At 43.4% G+C, this 24,372-nt stretch overlaps 1 protein-coding gene and 1 non-coding gene across 3 annotated transcripts in view; both read left to right on the top strand.

Annotated features, from left to right (window-relative positions):
- The window catches only part of Vit (vitrin), a 110,148-nt gene that overhangs the window by 72,939 nt on the left and 12,837 nt on the right, over positions 1-24,372 (top strand). Inside the window, exons 8-11 of one of the 2 annotated variants that reach the window (XM_047522678.1) lie at positions 1,892-1,957; positions 6,648-6,692; positions 8,194-8,256; positions 12,460-12,607. In XM_047522678.1, the coding sequence (XP_047378634.1) occupies positions 1,892-1,957; positions 6,648-6,692; positions 8,194-8,256; positions 12,460-12,607 (322 nt within the window). The remainder of the gene's footprint in view (positions 1-1,891; positions 1,958-6,647; positions 6,693-8,193; positions 8,257-12,459; positions 12,608-24,372) is intronic. The other variant, XM_047522679.1, reaches the window with a different exon arrangement.
- On the top strand, positions 1,076-1,150 carry Trnap-agg (transfer RNA proline (anticodon AGG)). Its single transcript has one exon. It is a non-coding gene; the product is annotated as a tRNA-Pro (tRNA).

Raw genomic sequence — 24,372 nt, 5'->3', positions numbered from 1 at the left:
ATAAAACATGTTTGTTTCCTTCAGCAGGCTCTTCCGTGACCCCCTTTTCCACAACAGGGGCTTTGCATTTCTCTTTATAGAATCCTTCACCTCCCTACTCGCTTTTAAAATCTTGCTTCAGAGAAACTACCCAATAAATAATGAGTGCTGAAATATATTTGATTCTCTCACAGAGTAATTAAGGATAACCATTGTGTACCTCTAAAAATGACGGAAAGCTAATGCTATTTGCATCAATACCTTGTTAATGCAGTTTAGGCAAATTGTTAAATGTTAAGTGACATTTCTATTGAAGGATTACTTTAACCTCCCCACAAGTGGCACAGTTAAGGAGAATTATTTTAGAATAATGAAGTATAAAGAAATATGGCACTTTAGTAAAAGAAACTTACTTTGACAATTGTGAAATACAAAGGTTATTAGTACCTGGAATTGCCAGTCAGTGTTTTGAGCTAAATCCACTCTCTTAATTTTTTCTTCCATACCCCCACTTCAAGGCCTCCTCCAGGGCAGGTTCAGACCGCCCAAGGAGTCCAAGGACAAAGCTTTCCTTGGTCCTGACCTGACTTTGTAATGTCTTCCTAGAATGGCTCATGGAAAGAATGAGAACAGTTAGATTAAAATTCATGCTCTGACCAGTCCAATGTGATTACAGATCTCTGGCCACCACCCCTCACACAAGCAGCCAAAACAGTCCTGGGACCAAGCCAGGTAGGAACCCAAGCTGTCTTTCTAGCTGCTTCTTCTCAGGGGGTTCTTCATGTCCAAATCCTCACCATTTGATTTAGAGTTGGACAGAGCATTGAAACAAATGGCCCATTAAAAGATATTATAAGGAAACTTGTAAGGAAAGTGAAGAACTCATTAAATAAACAAGGCCTTTACCTAGTCTCCATTCCCTTGAGGTGATTTCATTCAGACTATTATAGAAAATCCTATAGATCCCTAACCAGACTCCTACGAACGTAAAAAGAAATACTTTCTGGACTTTATGCTTGAGGAACTCTGTTAAAAAGGTGAAGGAAGGACAGAGCCAGGTGTGCTTGGGTACTTCTATAATACAGGGATAGATGGGGCTGGGGATGTAGCTCAGTGGTAGAGCTTTTGCCTAGGATGTGCAAGGCCCTGGGTTCAATCCCCAGCCCCAGTGCCGGGGGAAATACAGGGATAGAAACACATTCTCCCTTCTTCAGGAATTTCCCTCTGAATTTTGACACCCAGACTCCCCTCTCTTCTGGGTGTCCTTTAATGGTTTGATCCTAGAACTGGAAAATGCAGCAAACTCTCTTCCCACATTCAGAAGGGAAACAGAGAAGGATTAGATGTTTTCCACAAACCCTGCTCAGGGCCTATGCACTGATTGAGGCTGTAGGGCACTAGGATCAGAATCTAGGCCTAAAAGGGAGAGGTGTTCAGTCTTCTTCCTGTGGGGATATTCATCTGCTCTCCACATATTAAAAGATTCCTAGAAATCGTAGTTCCTGTTTTGCTTTGATATAGGATGTGAGCAGGGGCTTCCTGGGTCTCCTGTTAAGGGTTAGCAGCATTAATGAACTTCACAAGGGCGCACTTGCCAATGTATACTCCATTGTTCTGGACAAACAAGCTTAGGAATCAGAACATTGGCCAGGGCAAGGGCCAGGCCAAGACTACCTGAGACCTCAAGAGGCCCATGCACTTTGGAAGACCAAGCTAGGAGCATTTTCTTCTCTTGTCTCCTTGACTAGGATTTCCGCTTCCTCTGCAACACCCAAAAGTGAACCAATCACAGAGAGTTCAGCAGATTCCTAAGTAAATCTGAACTAGGGTCACTTTCATTAGGGGGCAAAATAAAGGAAGAAAGCAGTTGCTGGTCGTATGTAAATCAGCTGACCCTGTGTAAATCCCCCAGGTATCCAAAAACAGGATTCTCCCGGAGCTGCCTTCCAGGAACCCATGGGAACAGATGTCAGTTTTGGTAAGCCTCCCACTGCCTGCCATTCCCACTCAAGAAACTTGTTCTGTGGCATTTGGACATACAGATCTCCCCACACTCACTCTTGGCATCTGCAACTCAACTCCAGGTCACCAGCGTTTGGGGGCATGCCAATGTCTTTGCTTTGTTTGTTCTCAGTGCATCAAACAGAAAGTCTCTGTCAACCCAGATGCCCAAGGGCTCTCATTATCTTATGTGCCCTTGCCAGGTTCCCCACCTAAGCAGCCTCTGCACTCCCTGGCACATCCCCAGGCTGGCCTCTGGGATAAAACACAAATACACAGACACACCACATGAGTCAGACATGGCGTGCAGGGCAAGCCAGTGGCCACAAACACAACCTCCATCTCCTATTTCTTACAACCTTTAGGTTATTTCAAGGCTGTATTCTGCCAGACACACTGGACTCCATTCCTTGTTTCCAACTTTCTCATCCTCCCTCTGCTTCATCTGAGTCTCTGCTTCTTCTCCAGTAATTGCTCCCAGTAATCAGACCCGGTCTCCCTGACCAACATAGCGGTTCTTGGCTCCCTTCTATCCCTCCAGTCCTTCTCATATCCGTGCTCCTTGCCATTATCCCTGCATCTTTCCTCTAAGCATCTCAGACCCTCCCATGAATTCTAAGAGTGTCCTTGCCTTGGAGAACTCTCCTAACCAGAAGGTGCTCAGACCTAGACTAGTCAGGAAAACCCTCAGTGCATAACTACTTAGTCCACCATTCCTAATTTGTCTCAACCAGTGGTTCTCAAACTGTGGTCCAAGGACCCTACTTTCAGGGTTTCTGTGGGGTCCTCCTTTTGACTATCTCTGCATTAAGATAGATTTCCTTCATATACTTCAACAAAAACAATATATCACAGCAAATTACAGGTGCTGATATCAGATTGCTACTGTTTTCTCATATGATAAACATTGAAGAAACTATCCATTCATTTCATTGAACTCTTCTGTTTTGAAAAACTGCTTTTTTCATATAAGATGACATTTATGTTAAAATGTAAAAGGTTATTTTTAATGAATTAATAGTTAAATACATTGTTAGTTGATACTGTATTTCAAATGAGAGAATGTATGGTTTTAATTTCTAAATAATAAAAATTAATACATAGAGCCCACAAAAACAAAAGTTTGGGGGGATCTTCAATAGTTTCTAAGAATCTAGAGAGACTGAGACTCTGAGAATCTCTCAAATTTGAGAGCCTTTCAAATACAGGAAACTAGACTTTATGTCTTCCTTTATGTCTCATCTTTTCCAGAATAAATTTCTCCATTCCTCCAACAGGCCCTTACATGACTTGGCAGCACATGATCTAACTATGCTGCAGCCTGAGAATGATTCGTGCAACAGGGCACCCAGAGCAGAGCCCAAAGCTTGTGTGCCAGAGAAATATTCTCCCCCTAAGACACCCCAGGATCCACTTGGTGGGGGCAGCTCTGTCTCACCATTGGCTCATCTCCTTCTGAGTCTGCAATTACTAAAGTCCTCAGGATTTTTTATCCTCTTCTTCTATAGAAGCAGATCACCCCCATCCCATCTAACAAATGAGTTTGTGAACCCAAGCTGGACTATCACACACGATACCCTGAGCTCTCTTTGAGTCAAATAAGCTGCACTGCCCTGGAAACCTAAGCATGGAGTTAATGTTGTTTCCGTGAGAAAAGGTTGCCAGGTCCCAAATAAACATCCCACACAGAGTCTTAGAGAGTAATCTATTTAAAAACCTAGGATTATTGACATGTTGCTGGTGTGAGGGCTTGGCCCAGAACCTCAGACAGTCCCCAGTGTTCTCTGAAAGTCCCTATGCAATGGATTGCTGATGTGGCAATGCCTTGGGCACAGCTGTAGGACTCTGCTCTTTCATGCTTCCCATGTCCATGAAGTGAGAGGAAATTCTTCAAGAGAAAAGTGCAGACCTCAGGACATGAAACCAGGGGGAAGGGAAGAAAGACCTGAGAGTCCCCTACCTCAAGAAGCCTCCTGTCTTTCAGACTTCTACCTTCTTCTCAAAATTGTAACCCAGCTGGGCACAGTGTGGCATGCCTGTAATCCCAGTGACTCGGGAGGCTAAGGAAGGAGGATCACAAGTTCAAAGCCAGCCTCAGCAACCTAGCAATCAAAGCCCTAAGCAACTTAGTGAGATCCTGTGCAAAATTAAAAAGGACTGGGTATGTGGTCCAGAGCTTGAGCAACCCTGGGTTCAATCCTTGGTACCAAAAAAATTAAAAAATAAAAACCATACGCCAGGGGAGCCACTGGGAAAGAATGTGGGAACTGTAGGGCCACCAGGGATTCTGTCTCATAAAAGCCCTAAGGGCCATGTGTTGTAACTCCCACTTGGGTCCTGTGCTGGAGATTTCCAGATGTGCAGGGGAACAGAAGGAACTGAAACCAGTGCAAAGTTCATTGCTAGGTTCTAAAGAGCAGGGTTGGTTCCAGGCCCTTTTGAAGACTCAGTCACATTTGTGGAAGCTACAGGTGGCTATGGCAGGCCTAGCTCTTCAGTGGTCTAACCGATTACCCTGAGATGCTAAAGTCAATGACTCCTCCTCATCAGGCCCCGAGCTGCCTCCTGGGGCTCTCCCCTAAGCTCTGCCCTTCCCTGTGCAACAGTGTCCTCACCCACAAGATGGGGATCTTAACTGTACCTAACTCACAGGGTCATTGTGATTTAATACTTATTCAGTGTGTGTGCCTCACACTGAGTGAGCTCTGGATAAATGTTAGTGGTTTCTGCACTTTTTCCATGAAAATTGCTCAGAAGCAATACTTCCTTTAGATTTGACTATGTCATGGGATAGCCAAGTGAGAATTGTCACAGAAATAATTCCCTATTTTTTTTAAGAGCGACTTACACTTTTCAGTGATTTTATGCACATTTACGCCCTTTAAGTCTCCTCCATGGGAGGTAGGAAAGGACAAGTCTTTATGACCTCGGGAGAAGTTCATAGGTGAACTGTAGAGGTAGGTGAACCAGGCCCATCCTGAGTTTAGCAGACCCTGGATGTGTCTTCTGACTTCTCTTTTCCCATACCATCCTATTCCTCCTTGATGCCAGAACTCAAATGTTCTCACAAATTTACTTGTTATTATTACCAAGTCCAAAAATCACCAACTCTCAGCTGTCCAAATATTTTTCAGCCCTCAGCTTTTAGATGAATATGGTTTAATTCAAACTTGTCCCAAAGAGACGAAAGTAGTATTAATTGAAGGACAGATTTCCAGCAGTAGGAGACTTGGAAATGTCTGGTGTCAGGGTTTTTTATCTCCTGCTAAAATATTAGAGCACCCAGAATTCTAAACTCTATCTTCATGACATTTAAAGGATCCTTAAGAAAAGACAGAGAAGCTACTAGCACCTTTTAGGAAAAGAGCGGTGTATATCTTCACCAGTAGGTGGCAATAGAGTAATAAGACTAAAGAAGCCAGAATGTTAAAAGACAAACCATGACTATTTTGAACATGGAGACCATCTCATCCACCCTGCTAATGTTATTTACTAAGCTAATGTTATTTACTAAGAAATTAAAGTCCACAACAGAGGGTACGTGACTTGCTCAAGGCCACACACCTGGGTAATGACTGAGTCAGGTCAAACTGGTCTCTCACCATGAAACTAGAATGTGCAAAACAAATTGCCCTTCAGAATTGCTCGGCATCTTAATCACAGACGGAAAAAAGATTTCTTCTTTTGAGTGTGTTAATGACTTCAGCCAGCAGCAAAGTGAAGAAATTTTTGGTCATACACTCAGCCTTCTAAGAGAGGAAAGGAGGCAGAGCTGGGGCCAGGGGACAGGAATCTTTGTGTTCTTGTGAGGCTTCCTTATATGTTTGTGCTGCCTCGGAGGCTCTCTCAACAACAATTCTCCACAAGGGATCAAGGGTTATTTGATAAGAATCCCCCCTCCCTTCTACCCTTTCCACATCATTAGCAGATGGTGGTGAGAGATACTGAGCATCTTGTTCCATGTAGAATCCAGGTGCCAGGTTGCTTTATTCTGCTTACGGCACAGAGTAAGAAGCTGAGGCTTGGAAAACAGTGACTGCCTGCTCTCTCAAGGGGCCCGATTTGCTCTGTATGGTTCTAAGGGAAATAACTCACACAGGTGGGACGAATGTACTTAGAATAGTAAGCATACACTGAGTGTTTAATAAGTATGGGGTGGGTGGATGGATGAACTGATGGGTGGAGAAAGATTTAGGTCAAAAGATTTCAGATTGCTATAATGAAGTTTTTTTCTCACAATCTCAATAATCCAAGAAAGAATAAACATAAATGCTACTTTTATTGTCTATGCCATGAATTTCCTATCTCTGGAGATATTAAGGCACCAGTCAGTCACTTGGCAGGGATGTTGTAGGACAGGCTGAGAGGGTGCTTTGGACTCAATGAGCTTTTGAGGTACTTTAGAGTCCTAGGATTCCTGTTCTTCCCTTATTTTTGGTGTCCGATGAAAGAAAGAAATAGACGATGACGCTTATGCCTTTGGCTTTCAAAGGTTTCAATGGGATAATCACACATATTTCAGGTGGCTTCATCAGAAATGCCAGTGCCACACTCCTTTACTGATCTTTCTGCCACGATTGGGGAACATCATCCCAGTAGTTCACTTGAGCATTTTTGCTGGGTTGGTTTAAATAACAAGTTTGTTTCTTTTTAATTTTGAAAATCAGGAGAAATGGACTTATGGAAGCCTGGATCAGTCCTTTTAGATGCAGGTAATTATATAGACCAACCTCTCTGCATGGCTGTATCTGGACACAGGGCTACAGAACGAGGAGGGTCTCACGTTCCAGCTGGGAGCAGGAGAAGCCCACTGAGCCAGAGCAGCTTTTGTAATGGCCTCCACCTGGGCCATCAAGGTCCTATGAAGGGCACTTAAACCTCACTAGGGAGGCCTGGAGTAAGGGGCAACACTGGGTTAACGAAAGAGAGGAGGGAAACACAAAGACAGAAAGCCAGAAAGCCAGAAGGGAGTCAGTTCCCCGCTCCAAAATGCATTCAGACTCTCCTTCCATCTGTAGCGCACTTTGAGTATTCCCCTCACCCGAGCGGTTGCATTGCTTGTTTGAGACGCCAACAAACAAAGCCTTCCAGCTCTTGGTAGGAAGGAAGATGGTACTGATAATGGATGGAGAGAACTGGATCCCTGAACTTGTTTTTCTCCCCCTCCCTACCAAGTAGAGCCTGGGGTGTTTCCCCGAGAGGTTTTCTGGCAGAGAAACGCAGTTAAACACCCAAAGAGAATCTTTTAAATGATTCGAGGAAGTGGGGTGAGCTAGCTGACCTTTAATGGAAGATGAAATCACGCGCTTCGCAAACTGGAAAAAATTACAAGCCAGGAGGGCCAGGAGAAAGCGCACCACACGGCAGCTAAGAGGGAGGGCAGAGCCCCGCACGTTCCTCGCAGGACTTCCAGGCATCCTGAAAACAGGGAGACCCACTTCTGGTGCTGTGCTGTGCTCTGCCTGGGAAACCCATTGGTCTCACCAAGCTTGAAAGAATTCCCATGTATTGCCTTTATTTCCTGGAGTGATATACTTGTGAATTCAGCTCCCAAGTAGGTGGCTCTGAAGAACCATCCCCACCTCTGCCAGGGTGAAAGTCACCTTGCATACAGCCCCTTCCCCAGGAACATGTTTGCATCTTTACCTTCAGCCTCCAGTTCCTGGGTGGAGAGGATACCTCCTGCCCCGCCCTCTGCCTTATTTGAGTTACTTTTATGTGAGTTTTCGGCTCTAGTCCACATCCAAGCTCTTTATATTGCCCTTGTGTCTTACTCATCTCTGTTTTTTGCCTCAATCACCAAATGTTGATGGAGGACCTACATGTGAAGGTTTGTATAAGCCAGACACATTTCCTGACTTCAAGATTTTCAGAATTTTACAGACTCTTTTATACTGAAAAAGCACTTGACACTGGCAGATAGGGAAACTAAGACTCAAATAGACTATGTTAAAACAAAAGCAGATCTCAAATCTCCTGATTTCAACCCCCCCACTCCAGCTCCCAACCAAGTACTATCTTTAGTAGGCTGTGAGTAAATATTAATTTATTCTTATTTTTCTCAGAATGCGGGCGGGGGGTAGTGTGGAGAAGAGTTAGCTATGAGCCAGGCCCCTGAGCTGGGTGTGAATATCCACTCTGTCCCCATCCCTGGCGTCGGGCCAGATGCTTCCTGTGTTGGTAAGTCACCAAAAGTTTTACTGCTCTTTCCAGGATTTATTCCAAAAGAAGAATTAAGCACACAGTCTTCAGAGCCAGTATCCCAGGGAGATCCAAGTAAGTTAATTGACAACTAGCAACCCATGATGGTTTTGACATTTGATCTGTTCTCTCTCTTCTCTACCTACTCACTCCCACCCAAACCTGCCTCTCTCCTACCATGGATCTATTTATCCCCTCTCTTCTGTCACTTTGTTCCAAAAAGAAAAGGAAACTTTAAGATTTAAACTGTGTGCATGAGGGGAAGAGGATCCGGTTTTTAAAATATTGCTATGGCAACAAGGTGAAGAATGGGAAGGAATGGGGGAGACAAAGATGAATGAGAGGAATGGACAGGCAGGTCAGCAGGGGCAGTGGTACCATGGAGGTGATGGGAGCTGGCTTGGCATTGGCAGTGGTGATGGTGATAAATGGGCAGATTCAAGAGATGCAGAAAAGAAAGAATCTACAGGGTTGGGGTGGAAATACAAGAGAGGCAAGAGTTAGAAATGATCTGAAAAACTAGGGAAATGACATCACAACAAGGAACACAGGATGGAGTAGGTTTGGAAGCAGGGAAGTCGTTTGTCTCTCCTCTTCCATGAGACAGTCTAATAGAGAGCCGACCACTCAGATCCAATATTTGGATGGAATGACCCAGTCAGATATTTAGAGTTGAGGGGTAGAGCAAGATGGGGACTGGATAAGATCCTCTGGCAATCATGTCCCCACAGACACACCAAGTTGAACAGCTATACACACACCAAACTAGAGCTAAGGAACCCAGGTTCACAAGAGCTAAGGAATCCAGGTTATCAGTTGGTACTCTGACCTTCTTTCTCAAAGAGTAATCATCATCATGGATATTAAATAGTTATTAAAATACATCAGAATAAACAAAAGAAATTTAGAGTTGGAAAATGAAGAAATATGGTTCAAAACTGAGGCTATAAGACAGAAAATGTGACCTAGGGAGATAAGGTAGAATAGAAAGAAATAGACGACTTGAACTTGAAGAATCGTGCTAGGTGGAAAAGACACCAAAAGATACCAGAAAGGAGAGACCAGAGAAAGAGAAGAAAACCAGAAAGGTGTAGTATCCTGAAATCTACCAAAAGAAAGCACTTGCAAACTCCTCTAGAAAATCACTACCAGTCAACCACTAGTGGGCTGTGAATCTCAGTTCTGCTATATGTGAAAGCATTTTTAAAATAAGAGATCCCACTTTCTGCCTCACCTACTATGTCAGACTCTCCATACAGCTTGCTACTCCAAGTGAGGTGTGGGGACCAGCGGCATTGACATCTCTCAGGAGCTTATTACACATGTATAATCTGAGGCCCCACCCCAGACCTACTGATTCTACAAGTGATGCCTACAAGTGATCTTTTTGTACATTAAGCCTTAAGAAGCAGTGACTCCCAGGCATGGTTATTTGTGGAAGCAGCATAAGCAACTCTGACACATATATGATTCTGATATGTATCCAGGGTTAAGAAACTCTGGCCTGATTATTGGACGACACAAAGCATTAATCTATGGAATAGTTCCATGCAGAATTGTACCAGAGCAATTAAGAAAATTCATAGAGTGATTCCTGCAGTCACTATATTTCTTCCTCATCTTCCAACCTCTGTTCTCTGTGACCATAAAAAAATCACTCACACTGAACATTTCACAGCTCAGTTCTACCCATTAGCATTAATGTCATCTTCAGATCAGCATGGTTTCATTTCAATAGGAGAAAGCCACCAGGTCTTAACCAGCATATGCCACAAACTGGAACCATTGTCATTAAAACATCTTGGGAAAGGGGAGCAAAGATGACCCCTATATCAACCCCCAGGCCAGGGAATGTAGAGAAATAAACCAATAGAGAAACATGACACTTTCATAACACCTAGCTATGAAATGACCGCATCATTCTTTATACATAGTTCAAGATGTAAGAAATAAGGAGGGAAAGTAGTCCATGATGAACCAAAATAGATGCTACAAAATTGTGTACTTATTTCTTTTTAAATAAATGGAGGAAATTCCCCTTTAGCCCTTACTCTTCCTATTGTTTGTTTTTACGTTATTTTAAAAGGCATATTGAATGAATCTGCTGACATTGGAAGAAAAATTCCTTTTCAAACTTTACTGTATATATGAATCACTCGGGGATCTTATTAAAATGCAGATCCGATTCTGTAGATTTGAATGGAGTCCGAAGGTCCACATTTCTAGCAAGCCCTCGGTGTTGGTGGGCGGCAAGCCCTGAAGAACACCACTGCCACCTTCTGGCAATAATTCACATTGCAGTGTTTACCTAGGAAAGTGAGTTGGCCCTATTTGAAGAACAACCAGGTGAGAAGCCACACAGCAGTACTACTTCTCTTTGTCCCAGGCTTCAGTGATACCTTTAAATTCCACATCTGATTTAATTTACTTCTTCCAATCCTCTTCTCAAAGATTATGTTTGTATATAGGCAGTTTGAGGGGCAGCAGAGGACAGGGGAATCCTGCTGAGCGGAAGTATCGGTAGGCCCTGAACATACAGTCCAGGCAGACCTGAGGTGGTGGTTGGAGATCTGCTGAGGAGCCAGGGCACAGATGAGTGCCCTGCTTCCAGATGGAGCACAGGCAGATAGACGCAGAGAGGTTCCTGTCATCTCCTTCTCAAAATCATCTCTAGGTTTAGCCATCAGGCAGTCCCTGCAAGATAATAGAACACATTCTCAGATATCACTTTCCTCTGTCAACCATCAATTCTGCAGTGTCATTCACCCATAGATATTCATATCAATTCTCCTGCCTAAAACTTTGTCAACTCGTGTCCACTTACTGCTTCCATTTAAAATAATAATAATAACAACCCTGCCTAAGGAGCTTCACCTCCTACAGATGGGAAGACTACTGCCCCAGAGCGGCATATTGTGTGGAGAACATGGGCTCATCTGGGTGACTGATCCCCAAGGACAGTGCAAGTCCCCTTGCCCTCTTGGATACTCCAATCCAGAAATTCCTTATTTTACTCTTTTTCTCTAAGGAATGCTATTTTGAAATATTTTTTGTCTCCCAAACTGCCACTGTTAAATAATTCATTCTTCATTTTTTTTTTAATCTTAGGAATATACAGCTCCCAATAAGAACCTCTGGTCAGTGTTGAATAATCAATTTTATCATACTGAGATTATATCATGGTAATGGAGAGTTTTTAAAAAAAAAAAAATTTCTGATAGCCTATGTGGCTTTTCACTGTTTCCTATTAGCATTAGAAAGGTTGAAAATAGCTTACATCCCCACCACTGCCTGTACCTTTGTCTATGCAGTAGTCCCCCTCTGTTCCCATGGTTTCACTTTCTATGATTTCAGTAACCCACAGTCAAACATGACCTGAAATGTTAAATGGAAAATTCCAGAAATAAACAATTCATGAGATATAGTAAATTTTAGTACAGCCTATTGTTATAATTTTTTCTGTTTTATTGTTGCTAATCTCTTATTGTGCCTAATTTATAAGCTTAATCTTAGGAATGTGCACACAGGGAAAAATACAGTATGTATAAGGTTGAGTACTGCCTGTGGTTTCAGGCATCTTCTTGAGTTCTTGGAACATATCCCATGTAGAGAAGGGAGGACTACTAAATCCACAGAGGTCCAGAAATCCTAAGCCAGGACAACTACCTTCATCTTTGCACAATTAAAAGAAAGGGAAAAAATACATAGTCACAAACAAGTGCTGATATCATTTAGATAGATATGGATAATTCCTGTGGTTACTTCATCCAGGGAAGCAGATTGATAAGAACTTCTTATTCTGCAATTCCTAGTCTCTGCTCAGCACTGGGCTTGCAGGTTCTTTCACACTTTTATAAAGAACTGATACATATTTCTAAAAAATTAAGATGAAAGTAAAAGACCACAAGTTCTTCAGACTCAGTTTTGGTGAATTCTCATGTTTGAGAGTCTGCACTTCTATGATCTAAGCCTAGGAATTCACTGAGGGTTTTCCTAAGCTGGACAGGGGTGTCACTGGCTTCTAAAGTCTTCCTATATTTATGGCTGATCCCTAGAGTTCTAAAATAGTTATGGAAACAAGTGTGAGCACAGGTCTCCAGGACCTGGTGTTCAGGAAAGCTGCCAGGTTATAGACAGAGGAGGACCTGCACCCTCTATCTCTTTTCCACTCTCTTCTCATTGAGATCCCAGGAAATGGTAGAGGAAAAAAGGAACAAGAAGTCCAGGTGAATGCATTGGGAGAGAACCAAAATAATAGAGTCTTTTTCCATTCCTCAGACTGCAAAGTAGACTTGTCATTTTTAATTGATGGGAGCTCCGGCATTGGCAAACGTCGATTCCAAATCCAGAAGCAGTTCTTGGCTGACATCGCCCAGACCCTTGACATTGGCCCTGCTGGTCCTCTGATGGGTGTGGTTCAGTATGGGTAAGTGTAGTGAATGTTCTGAATCCAGAGACCAAAGTGACAATTTTATGTCACAAGTAATGCTAACATGTCAGAGCACAGGTTTGTTCTCTTCCCTAATGTAAGTGTAAATGAAAACAGAAGCCTTGAGAAATCCTAGCTTTCCTGAAAGGCAGAATAGGTTAATAAACATTTCTAAGCAAACAGCATTTGCACTCATGATTGGTAGAGTACTTATTTGGAAAGGAGAACTCAATGCAAGTCTAAGCTCAGTCAATAACAAACTCAGGCGGCCTTTGGCTGGGCCTTGTCTCTCTGTTCCTTCATCTGTAGATGAGGAAGGTTAAGTCTTCTTTCAACCTTAACAATTAGAACATTTGTTTGAAGGGCTGCACCTTGAGCTACAGCATATCCACATATAGGTAAGGCACCTAGAGGGCAGGTGCTTCTGGTTGCACTTTCTCTTTTCTCCATATAACCTGGGGCTCTGCACTGATACCAGAAAAGCTCACCAGGCAATGGGGAAGGTCAAGAGTGGAGAGCAATGGCCCCATCACTCGGCTGATCACAGAGGTGACTTTCCCCAATCTGTTTTATTATGTTACTTAGGTAGAAATTAAGGAGTCATATTATCATTCCAAACTCAACCTTATTTTCTTTTGTTTGGGATAATAAATTAATCTTATTTCAGATATGAACAGGTTTTTCCCTAAAACAGATATACAGATATTGACAGATAATGAACAATCAAGGGAGAGAACATGCATAAATCTGTGATTCACATCTTAAAAAGGCAGTCATTTGACCAGTAGCTACTGACAGCAAGATAATTATGGTACCTTCCACAAAGGACCTCGGGGCACCACATGTAAGCTCCCCACCCCCAGATCTGCAGTTTAGCCCTTAGAAGTGGAAACTAACCTAGGCCTTGGTGCTTCTTGCCCCAAAGCTGCAACCACCGCTTCTTCACGCCTGAAAAGCAAAAGCATCCACACTTAACAGCATCCTAGGGGACCCCAAGCCCTTCAGAGATTTCCAGAGCAACGTTTTAACTGAAGATGATTATCAAAGACATTTGATATCAAATGATATTTATTTTCAGTTTACCAAGAAAAATAAAAATGCTTTTGAAAGAAAAGCTACAACGTTTACATTTTTAGAATTAAATTTCAATAGCACATTTAGTTCTATCTTCTGTTCCTACCAGGAAAAAATTAGTTACCTGGCATTAATATGTAGTCAATTATCTAAAAATAGCTAATTGCTGCAAATGATGTCAAATGATCTATCTTGAGGCTCTTGAAATAAGAAAAGAAGGGTTTGGGGAAAGGGTGTTTTTGTTGTTGTTTCCTTGTTTTCAAAATGCCAAACTATTTTCATTCCCATATTACTTTTTAATGTGAATAGAAAATAGATACCAGAATTTTCAATAGGGAGATGATGTAAGTATTTTAATGACAGATGTCCCTAAGTCAATTCATCTTGGGAGGTTCAGAGCTTCGTGTGTTATCTTGCATTAAAAACTCTTGCTTTAAAGGCTTGTATATTCCAAGATGAAAATAAGGTTCTGGATATGTCAAGGAAAAGAAAAATGGCACAAGGGGAATGTTGTGTGCAGATGAGAATGTGAATTAGAGAACAAACATGGCAGGGAAGGAAAACCAAAAGGTACCTTCTCCCCAGCTGTGATTTGAATGTGTCCCCAGTGTTCATGTATGGGGAATTTAATCCCCAGCTCAGCAGTGTTGGAAGGCGTGACCTTTAAGAGGTGAACAGGAATGGATTAATGCGTTATCCACAGAGTGTGCTAGTTATCAAGAGGGTGGGTTTGTTGTAGAAGCAAGTTCTTTGGGGCCCCTCTTGCTCTTGCCCTTGCTCTCTCCAACTGTCTTACCCTTCCACCTTCCACCATGGGATGACTCAGTACAAAGGCCCTAGCCAGATGTGGGGTTGTCAAGTTCAGACTTCTCAGCCTCCAGAACTGGAGAAACTTTTCTTAATAAATTACCCAGTCTGTGGTATTCTGTATAGCAACCCAAAGACTAAGACATCCCCTCCAAAATTTTCTCCTGCTTTTCCTAATGCAGTCGCCATTTGCAAAAAATAATGGACTTCCATGCTTTCCAGTTTCACTTGCTAAACATTCTTGCTACCTGAATTTCTTTTTTCCATCCAGGGTCCTTACTAATTTAAAGCACATGAGGGAAATGTGTTTGTTTCCTTCCCTCCTGTGATCACATGAACTAATCCATCATCTTCACCTTGCATTGACAATGGTGTGGAGAAGAAAGCACAATGAACCGCTCATGGGAGACCTGGGTTCTGGCCTTGGCTCTATTGTGTGACCGTAAGCAAGTCACTTAACCTCTCCATGTAAGTGCTGCCGCCTGTAAGTCCGGCAGTCAGGAGATGATTTATTAGAGCTCTACCAGCTGTGGCTTTTTGTAACTCAGCGATTGGCTTTGTATGCAGAAGACGTCCAGTAAATGAATGTTGGGCTAACAGAATGGTGAGCTACTTCCCCCCTTCCTTCCTTCTCGTCTGGGGTCCCGATTAGGCAGGATGATCCATGATGACACCGTGGGGTTGTGCTGAGGTTACACATCCAGCTGTGCCGTGCGAGAAACACAGTAGGTCAGAGGGCGGCGGACGAGGTGGAAGGGGAGATGCGTTTATCCAGCGGAAACTGCTTTTCATTTCAGGTGCCCGACTTTCTTACCTAGGCAACTCCCTTAATCACAAAATGGTGTTAGTGCATAGAGAAGAAGGGAGTGGAGCAGGAAAGGGTTGGAGGCAGGCGCAGATCTGGGGTCTGCGTTCCTCAAAAAGGAAAAGCTGGGCTGGTTGGGAATCTGGTTTCCTCTTATAGCATTTTGGGTTCTCACAAGATTCTATCATCCTCCAGGGAGGGTTCTCCAAACAGAACCGAGGGCGTATGTAGTTAGGTAATGGAGGGGGTTACGAGATGAGTTCGCCATGAGAGGCAGAGCGGTCCTCACAGGGGCCATCTGTGGGCTGGGGAGGCAGGGAAACCCGTAGCTGCTCAGTCCAAGAATCTGCAAGCCTCAGAAAATGAGAGCAGGGGTGTGAGGGTGGGATGCCAGTGACACAGCCCCTGTCTGAGGCCAAAGACCTGAAAACTCCTGAAAGAGCTGCTGGCAAAAGTCCACATTCAAAGGCTGAAGAATCTGGAGTCTGACGTCCATGAGCAACAGCAGCAGCAGCAGCAAAAAAAAAAAAAAAAAAAATGCTCCTGCTCAAGACGGGTCAGGCTTGCACGTGCGCTCTTCTCCCTTCTTCTGCTCTTTCATTACATCTGGACCCCCGCCAATGGGATGGTGCTGCCTAGGTTCAGGTGGGTCTTCCCCATTCAGTTTACTGACCCCCATGCCAATCATGCCTAGAGACGCCCTCACAAACTCAGAAGTGTGCTCAGTCCAGTCAAGTAGACAACCAAAATCAACCATCGCAACCTCTTCACTCCCACTTGGAATCATCCCTGCGTCTTGAAATCTCAGAGCCTAGAGGCCCCAGAGAACTCCTGGTTCTGCCTCTTCCCGTGATGGTGAGGACACAGGGCCCCACAAAGAAGTGACCGCCCATCTAGAACAAGCACTTGAAAGATGATGAAGTTGAGAGGGAACTGCGGACGGCCTGGGAACTCTGACTTTCTCTCATCTCAGGCTTTTCACAGCCAATACCTCTGCTGCAGCTCCACTCAGCTCCCCCGAGGACTCCTTCCCTTACTCTTCCTCAGGAACGCTTAGTTGGAATTCAGACTGAAATTCCAAATTCCAAAGACTTAAATTTCGAATTTGAAAGGCTCAGACTGAACATTAACAGGAAACAAAAAGTAAATAAGAAATAAAATCCAAGATGTATAAAAATGGTCTGATTTTTAAAATGCAAACACACCCTGATTCCTCAGATATCCTACTCTAAGATCCCTTGGATGCAAGGAACAGAAAACTATTCCAGGTAACCAAAGTGCAGAGAGATTTGTGGTGAAGAACATTCAGAGGACTGACAAGTCCCTGATCAGTCCCTCCCTCCTCTCCGGACATCTCACTGAGTTCTCTGCTTTTTCACTCCGTTCCTTCCTCGGCAGACCAGCATCCTCTGCCTGGCTCCTGCTTTCTATTCCTCCAATACTTCACCTTGCACTGGCTGAAATCCTACCACTGGTCCAGGCCCACGGAGAGTCTAACCACTGAGGCACGAGAGTACTCCTTCTCCCATATTCCTCACCTGCAGAGGCTCATAAAGTACAACAGCATCAACCACAGCCTTGCCACCGCAATCATCACACACCTCCAGTGGGAGAGGCAGGGGGCATATGACATAGACTCAGAGATGATGTTCCCAAGAATACCAGCTAAATGCACCCCCATGGGAGGAGTGAAAATGTCATTCCTGGGTTAATCCCAAAAATGTCAAACAAAATTGACTTCAGAGGGAAGATGATGCTCATCTGCCAGGAAAACTTCTGGTAATTAATGCTTTCCACCATATTGAAGACTGAGACACTGGGCTTGAACAGCAAGCCAAGGATCAAACCCTGTCTTGCACGTGCATTCTAAGTTAAAATTATACCACCAAAAGGCTCAAAATTTTTAATACCAAAAGGAACACTAAAAGACTTGGTGAAAGAACAGCCAGAGCAAACAGCTATTAGGTGAACTCTAGCAATCAAAATGAATGCAGCCACATCAGAAAACAGCTTTGGAAAAAAGCAAAATGTTGGTTTTTCTTCATTTAAAAATGAAGTTGAATTCTTTGCTCATGGGTCTAGAACTGTTGCCTTCTGTTTTAGAGAGTGGCTCTGACTTGGGCTGCATCTCCTATGTTTTCTGGATTCTCAGCAACCCCAGACTCAGTCCTGGACTGAGGACTCACAGCCATGCACTGAGCTAAGCATCCCCTCCTGCCAGAAACAGCAAGCATGCCCCAGATGTTCTACAGACCAGCTGAGCTGCCCAGCATAGGACAGTCAGAGTGGAAGGAAGAAGCAAGGGTTCAAGTCTGGAGTGTTTGACAGAATTACAGTACTGAAAGTGTTCAAGTCCAAATATCTGGAGCCTGTGAAGGACTTTGCCAATGCAATTAAAGATAGGGATTCTGAGATGAAGTGATTGTCTGACGCCGTCCAGCGGAGTCAATTTGGCGTGGGGGACAAAAGAGTAGCAAGGCTTTTGAATTCGGAACGATTTATTGATGAATCGGGAAACCTGGGAACTGGAACCTCGAACCTCTTTTTAAAAAAAAAAAAAAAAACTCTCTTCTTCTTCTCCCTCTTGGCGCTCAAGGAGAGCCGGCTTATATCCCCTACAGGAGGCGAAGGGTAGGGCTGACGCTAATCATGCAAAGATTAGGCGAGAGCTAGCTGCCCAATCATGGCAAAGGTCAAAACGAGCAGGCAGGAGCAGGAACACCTATGCACACGTTGTGTGCGAGGACTTAATTGGATACGGCCAATGACAAATCACCTGGGTGTGCTTATGCCAATCAACCTCCTCACTGCCAATGTGATCAAAGCAACCTCTGGCTGGCTGCCAAGCGCCATCCTGGCGCCTTCCACACCACATAGCCCCCAACAATTGTCCAATCTAATCACCCATCCTTGAAAATGGAGAACTTATCAATAGGGGAGCTGCAACATTGATGACTTTGAAGATGGAGGAAGGGGCTGTAGGCAAGGGATCAGGGATCCTTAAGCTGGCAAAAAGAAACAGATTCTCCTGCAAGCCTTCAGAAAGCAACAGAACCCTGCCAACACCTTGAATTGAGCCAATGGAGATCCACATTGGACTTCAGAACTGTAAACTCACAAATGCATGTTATTTAATCTGCTAAGTTTATGGTCAGTTGTTACAGCAGCAGTAAGAAACTAATACAACTGGCCAATTCCCTGAGTCTGCAGCAAAGAACAAGTGGGAGGGGCTGAGGTATAGGATGCAGCTGGAATGGGATAGAGAGATGTGAGTCATACTATCATCACCACCACCCGGTGGGACTTCCAAGCAGGAAGGGACTGCCTGGACCTTGACTTACCTAGGGAACTTTTTAAAAATGCTGATGACTGGACCAGACCTTTGAAACCAGAATCAGGCAAGGGGATGAGGCCCAGAACTTGGTACTTGAATAAGAGAATAAGAATTCAACTCTGCCCAACTGCTCTTTTACTCTCTCAGTCCACACTGCCTATTGCAGAACAGGATCCCAGAACAGCTACCTGCCATCTACCTGGGTTGACTCTCCAGGGCCTTTTGGCCCTTGCAAAGACCCCACCTGGTCACTTCTTAACTCTCTTTGAGATATGCAGGCAAGCCCAGTAAGCCTGGGAAACCATACTCCTCAGGAAAGGAGAGTCTCCGAGCCCACTGATTTACAAACACGACATGCACAAGAATCTTGGGCATTTCAGTTCCTTCCCGTGCAGTTCTCTGGAGGTACATACAAAATGACTGCACTTGACTTCCACCAGAAATTCCCCTTGAATTCCCATCACACATTTTTCAGGCTTATCCAGCATCCCCGTGAGATCATTCTCCCCCTTGAGGAGCAGATGGCTATCCTGTTGCCCATTAAAACTACCTGAGTAGCTCTCAGAAATCCCAAGGCCCAAATCAAACCTCAGATCAATGAAATCAGAATTTCTGTGTGGAGCTTGGGCACCATTATTTCTTAGAACTCCCCATTTATTCTATTGTTTAACCATATGGTGAAGGCACAAATATCCCCATAGGCCTGTGCTGTCTTCTGATGAATCCCATGACCCTGGTCCTTCATCTGCCCCTACTTGACCTAACAGCTGCGGGAGCTCCATCCCCCTTCCTGCCTGTCTTTCTCTTGCTTCTCTAGACGTCATATTTTATTCTCCTCCCTTCCTCACATTACTGGCAGCCCCACTGCTGATTTCTTGATTCTTAAAGCATCCACTAAGACATCGCTACTCAAAGTGTGGCTCACAGTATCATCTGGGAGGTTGTTAGAAATACACAACCTCAGACCTCACTGTGGCCCGACAGCAGCAAAATCTACATTTTAACAAGATCCCCAGGTGATCTGCTGCACGTCTGAGCTTGGGAAGCTCTGTTACTAACACATTCCATCACTCACCTGGGGAAGCCCTGTTATGTGGTTACAGATTAGCAACTGGTAAGACAGTTGGTTCAGGAGGGACTCTCAGACCAACAGATTACATGTCCACATCTCCTCCAACAGGAAGAGGTTAATATGGGTTAATTTTCCACTCTTTTTTGGTATATGGGTGGAAATACTTCCACTACTTTACAAAAACCCTCATCTAAAAATTAAATGTAATCATAAGACCCGGTTCCCCCTTCTCTCATGCTAGGAAATGTACAGAATGCCAGTATCCAGTCATAAGAACTAGTTGTACAAAGTCCCAGGGCAGGCTGGCCCAGGCCACTGCACCTCGGCTGGGCACAGCTGCTTCAGTAAGTTCATAGCTGTTTGATGGGGGCAGAATCATTTTCGATCTGAACCGGGTAATGCCCTCATGGTACAAGTCTACACCCACTCTCAGTCACCAAAATATCCCCTGGAGCATCTTCCTGATCTCACAGGCATGCTTACTTCATTGACTAAAGCAATAAATCACCACACTTCAGCTAGTAATAAAAATTAAATGGCTAAATATTGATTATTTGCTTATAACCTTAAGATAAACTTTTATTGGAAGAAACAGTTTCGAAAGATCCTTACTGGAGGTAACATGGTGAGTTAATATTTCTGTATTGGCATAAAAATTCTTGTGAGAGTTCACTGCATATGACTGAAAGTGTTACAGGGAAAATCAGTAGACTCTGGGACTTTCACAGAATGACAGCTTTAGGACTGACAGGTCCTCAGAAGTTCTTTAGAACCCAGGACTTCCTGAATCACCTGGATTCATTAAAAAAAATTCCCAGACCCCATTGAATTTCTTCCAAGAGAGGTCTGGTAACCTCTATAGTTTTGCCAAGTGTCCCTGGTGAGTGGGTCATCAGGGAGGTCTGGAAACCTGATGACCTCACCCACGTCTCTGCCCCCTGTCCCTAAGCCCTCTTAGGAAATCCCTGTGCCCACCTCTGACATGTGCTTCCTAAGCCCTTGCCAGGTAGACATTTCTTATTGCACAAATTATCCCTTTCTGTGCCTGCCCAACTTCTGGCTCCTTTTAACTTCTCTTCATTAACCCTAGTTCTTCTTCCAAACATAGAACAATTTTATATTTTCTCCTTGAGCTATAAACCTCTTTATTTTCTTCACATGTGTTTAAAAAAAAACTTTAATATTGCTGAGGGGGAAATGTGTTTTCCTTTCACTAGAACTTATAATAAAATTACAAATTCAAAGACTGCTTACATAAAATAGTGGCATTCCTCTTTGAACTTTTAGTTCATGTCTTATTCTGTCTTTGGTTACTATAACAAAATACCTAAGGCTGGGTACTTTAGAAACAAAAGAGTTTTATTTAACTTGAAGTGGAGGTTAGAGAGCATGGCAGCAGCTTCTGCTCAGCTCTGGTGAGGACTTCATGGTATCAAAATGGAGAAAGGGAAGTGCCTGGGAAAAACATGCAGAAAAATTCAGTGGAGGAGCCAGAATGGATTCCTTATAACAACCCATTCTGACAGAAAACAAATCCAGTCCCATAGACTGCTTGGTGCTAATGCCTTTGGAGGGTGGTACCCCCATGACCTGTTACTTCCTGGCCAGGCCCCATCTCTTAAAGGTCCTACCACCTCTACACTGCCACATTGGAGACCAAGCCTCCAGCACAGGAACTTCTAGGAGATAAACCATTCCCAACCTATAGCAGTCTCCGTCTGAAAAGAAACTACACCAAGATGGCAGGACACCACCTATATGTTCTGAAGGACAATAACACTCAGGTATTCATGTGCTCTGGTCCTGAAAGCTGCCACAGTCTGTAAATGAACAATTCTTCATTCATTCCTGTGATTTAGAGTGCACTTTTACAAAGATTTATTAAATGTTTGCCATGTATTAGCACTATGCCATTTGCAGGGAATATGGATGTAATATTCATTTAAGTGGTTTGATTACATCCACCTGTAAGACCCTGGGTGGATAAACTCCATAGCTTTGCCCCTAATAATAACAATGATCATCAATTTAGTAATTGGAGAGGATTTCAGCAGTCCCCTGATCCAACTTTTCAATCCACTAAAATAAATAAATGTGATAGAGATTCTGTTCTTTAGGACTTTATGGTCTAGTAGTGGGCATTTGGGGTGGGGGGGAATGGCATTAAATAAAATTAAATCACCTATTTATTACATATATGTTATGGTTTGGATGTGAACTGTCCCTCCCAAAGCTCATGAGTGAGACAATGCAAGAAGGTTCAGAGAAATGATTGAGTTGTTAAGAGTCTTAACCCAATCAGTGATTTAATCTCCTGGTAGGGATTAACTGAGTGGTAACTGAGTGGTAGGGTGTGGCTGGAGGAGGTGGGAATGGCTTTGGGGTAGATATTTTATCTGATGAGTGGAGTCTCTCTGATCACCTCCTAAGCCACTTCCCTCCAACACACTCTACTGCCATGATGTTCTGCCTCACCTGGAGCCCTGAGGAATGGAGCCAGTCTCCTACGGACTAAGATCTCTGAAACCATGAGCCCTTAAATAAACTTTTCATCCTCTATAATTGTTCTGGTTGGGTCCTTTTAGTCACAACAGTGAAAAAACTGACTAAAATGGAGTATGAATAGCTCAACTATACACCTCTGAGGATGAATTTGTCTACATCCATGATGTAATCGAAGCAAAGGGTGAATAGTGTGGAGCTTCAAGGCAGAGTCTTCAGCTGCACTGGCAATGAGCCAAGAGAGGACATTTGAGCCCAGTGAGATGGTGCATGCTTGGGAGGCTGAGGCAGGAGGACTGCAAGTTAAAAAGCCAGACTCAGCAATTTAGCAAGGCCCTAAGCAACTCAGAGAAACCCTGTCTCTAAATAAAATATTAAAAAGGGCTGGGGTTGGGGCTTGTTGATTAAGCATCCCTGGGTTTAATCCCTGGTACCAAAAGAAAAAGACGGGGGGACATTTGAGTTCTCTTTCACTTATGTGCTCCACACTAACCTATTACCCCCTGCGTGCTAAATACTAGTGATCAGAAGCCAGGAGGAGCACCTGTTCTCAGCTAGGTTACAGCCCTCCCAGGACTCGGGCGTCCACTTATTTGCCAGTGGATCTACTCACTGAAATTCAATTTTAACCAAGTTTGTAACTCGAGGCACTTTCACAGTTTCCTCTGCACATTTGGAGTCACCTGCCTCACCTATTTCCAACCATGCTCAAAGTTACACCTGCCTCCTTCCTTTTCTCAGTACAGTTAAGTGTCTTTTTCTTTTCTTTCTTTCTTTCTTTTTTTTTTTTTTTTTCAGTTTTGCAGTTTGGGGTTTTGCTTTTGTGACTTTACTATTTAAAATGCCCCCTAAGCCAGGCACAGTGGCTCATGTCTGTAATCTCTATAACTCTGGAGGCTGAGGCAGAAGGATCACAAGTTCAAGCCCAGCATGAGACAATTTAGCAAGACCCTAGGCAACTTAGACTCTGTCTCAAAATTAGAAATGAAAAGGACCAGGGATGTAGCTTCATGGTAAAGCACCCCTGGACTCAACCCCCAGTACAAAATTAATAATAAGTAATAAAAATAAAATTCTCCCCAAATGTAGTGCTGAAATGGCATCTAGCATTGTGAGCGCAAGAAGGCTGTGCTGTGGCTTCCAGAGAAAATGACAAATGTTAGATGAGCTTCTCTCAGGCATGAGGTGTTAGGAAAGGAAACTTGCTGATCTGTACGTGACTGTGCTCCAGAAAGTGTGTAAGTAAGAACTACAGTGTGTGGCAAAGCTATGGAAAAGATGGGAAGAAGACCAAACTTAGGGATTCACAAAGGGACAGCTGACTAAAAAACAAATCAATGAACAAAGCCTCATAGACAGCACTGTTGTGAGGCTGAAAGTCAAAGACATTTAGGGTCAGATTATCCAAGGTCAAGAAAAATATTAAACCCTGCTCAACTGATGTTTTATTATTAAAAAAAATCAGATATAATTAATTTCTAAGAAATATTATCTTTCAGAATCTTCAAAGATGAACACATGGAAAACAAGGGAATGTTTTTTAATCATCTTAACCATTTTTATTTTTATTTTATCATTATTTTTTAATATGTAACTTGTCCCTTGTGGAACTTTTTTATTTTTTCATATAAGGCAAGCTAACATCTTCCTTTTGCGGCTTAACAAGGTAATGTTTTGATCTGTTGATGCTGCTGCCATGACCAGAGGTCCTCAAGAACCAAACCCTGTTTCCTTTAGGGGTGCCTCACCATCCCCTAAGCCAGTGCTTGTGGTGACTTTGAAAAACATAACCATGAGGGATGACAAGACTCACTGGGTGTGATGCTACATGCTCGTAATGTTAGCCACTCAGGAGGCTGAAGCAGGAGAGTCATGAGTTCAAGGACAGCCTTAGTGGTAAAGCCCAACCTGGTTCCATTCCCAGTACCACAAAACAAAACAAAACAAACAAAAAGCCAAGACTGTGTGTACAGACCACAGGAAAGAGTGAATAGTTCATGTTGACGTTTTGACTAGAATATAGGATATGCTGGAAAAGAGGAAGAGGGAAGAGAGAAAAAGAGAGAGACGGGAACATCAACATAAGTTAGAACTAAATTATGGATGCTTTGAAAGCCAAAATATGAAGCCCGACAATGGGACGTATTAGTCTGGGTTTTGTTACTATC

This window comes from Sciurus carolinensis, chromosome 13 (assembly GCF_902686445.1).
Source record: "Sciurus carolinensis chromosome 13, mSciCar1.2, whole genome shotgun sequence".
Taxonomy (NCBI): domain Eukaryota; kingdom Metazoa; phylum Chordata; class Mammalia; order Rodentia; family Sciuridae; genus Sciurus; species Sciurus carolinensis.
The sequence above is the reverse complement of the archived record's forward strand: the minus strand, read 5'-3'. Positions and strand labels throughout refer to the sequence as shown.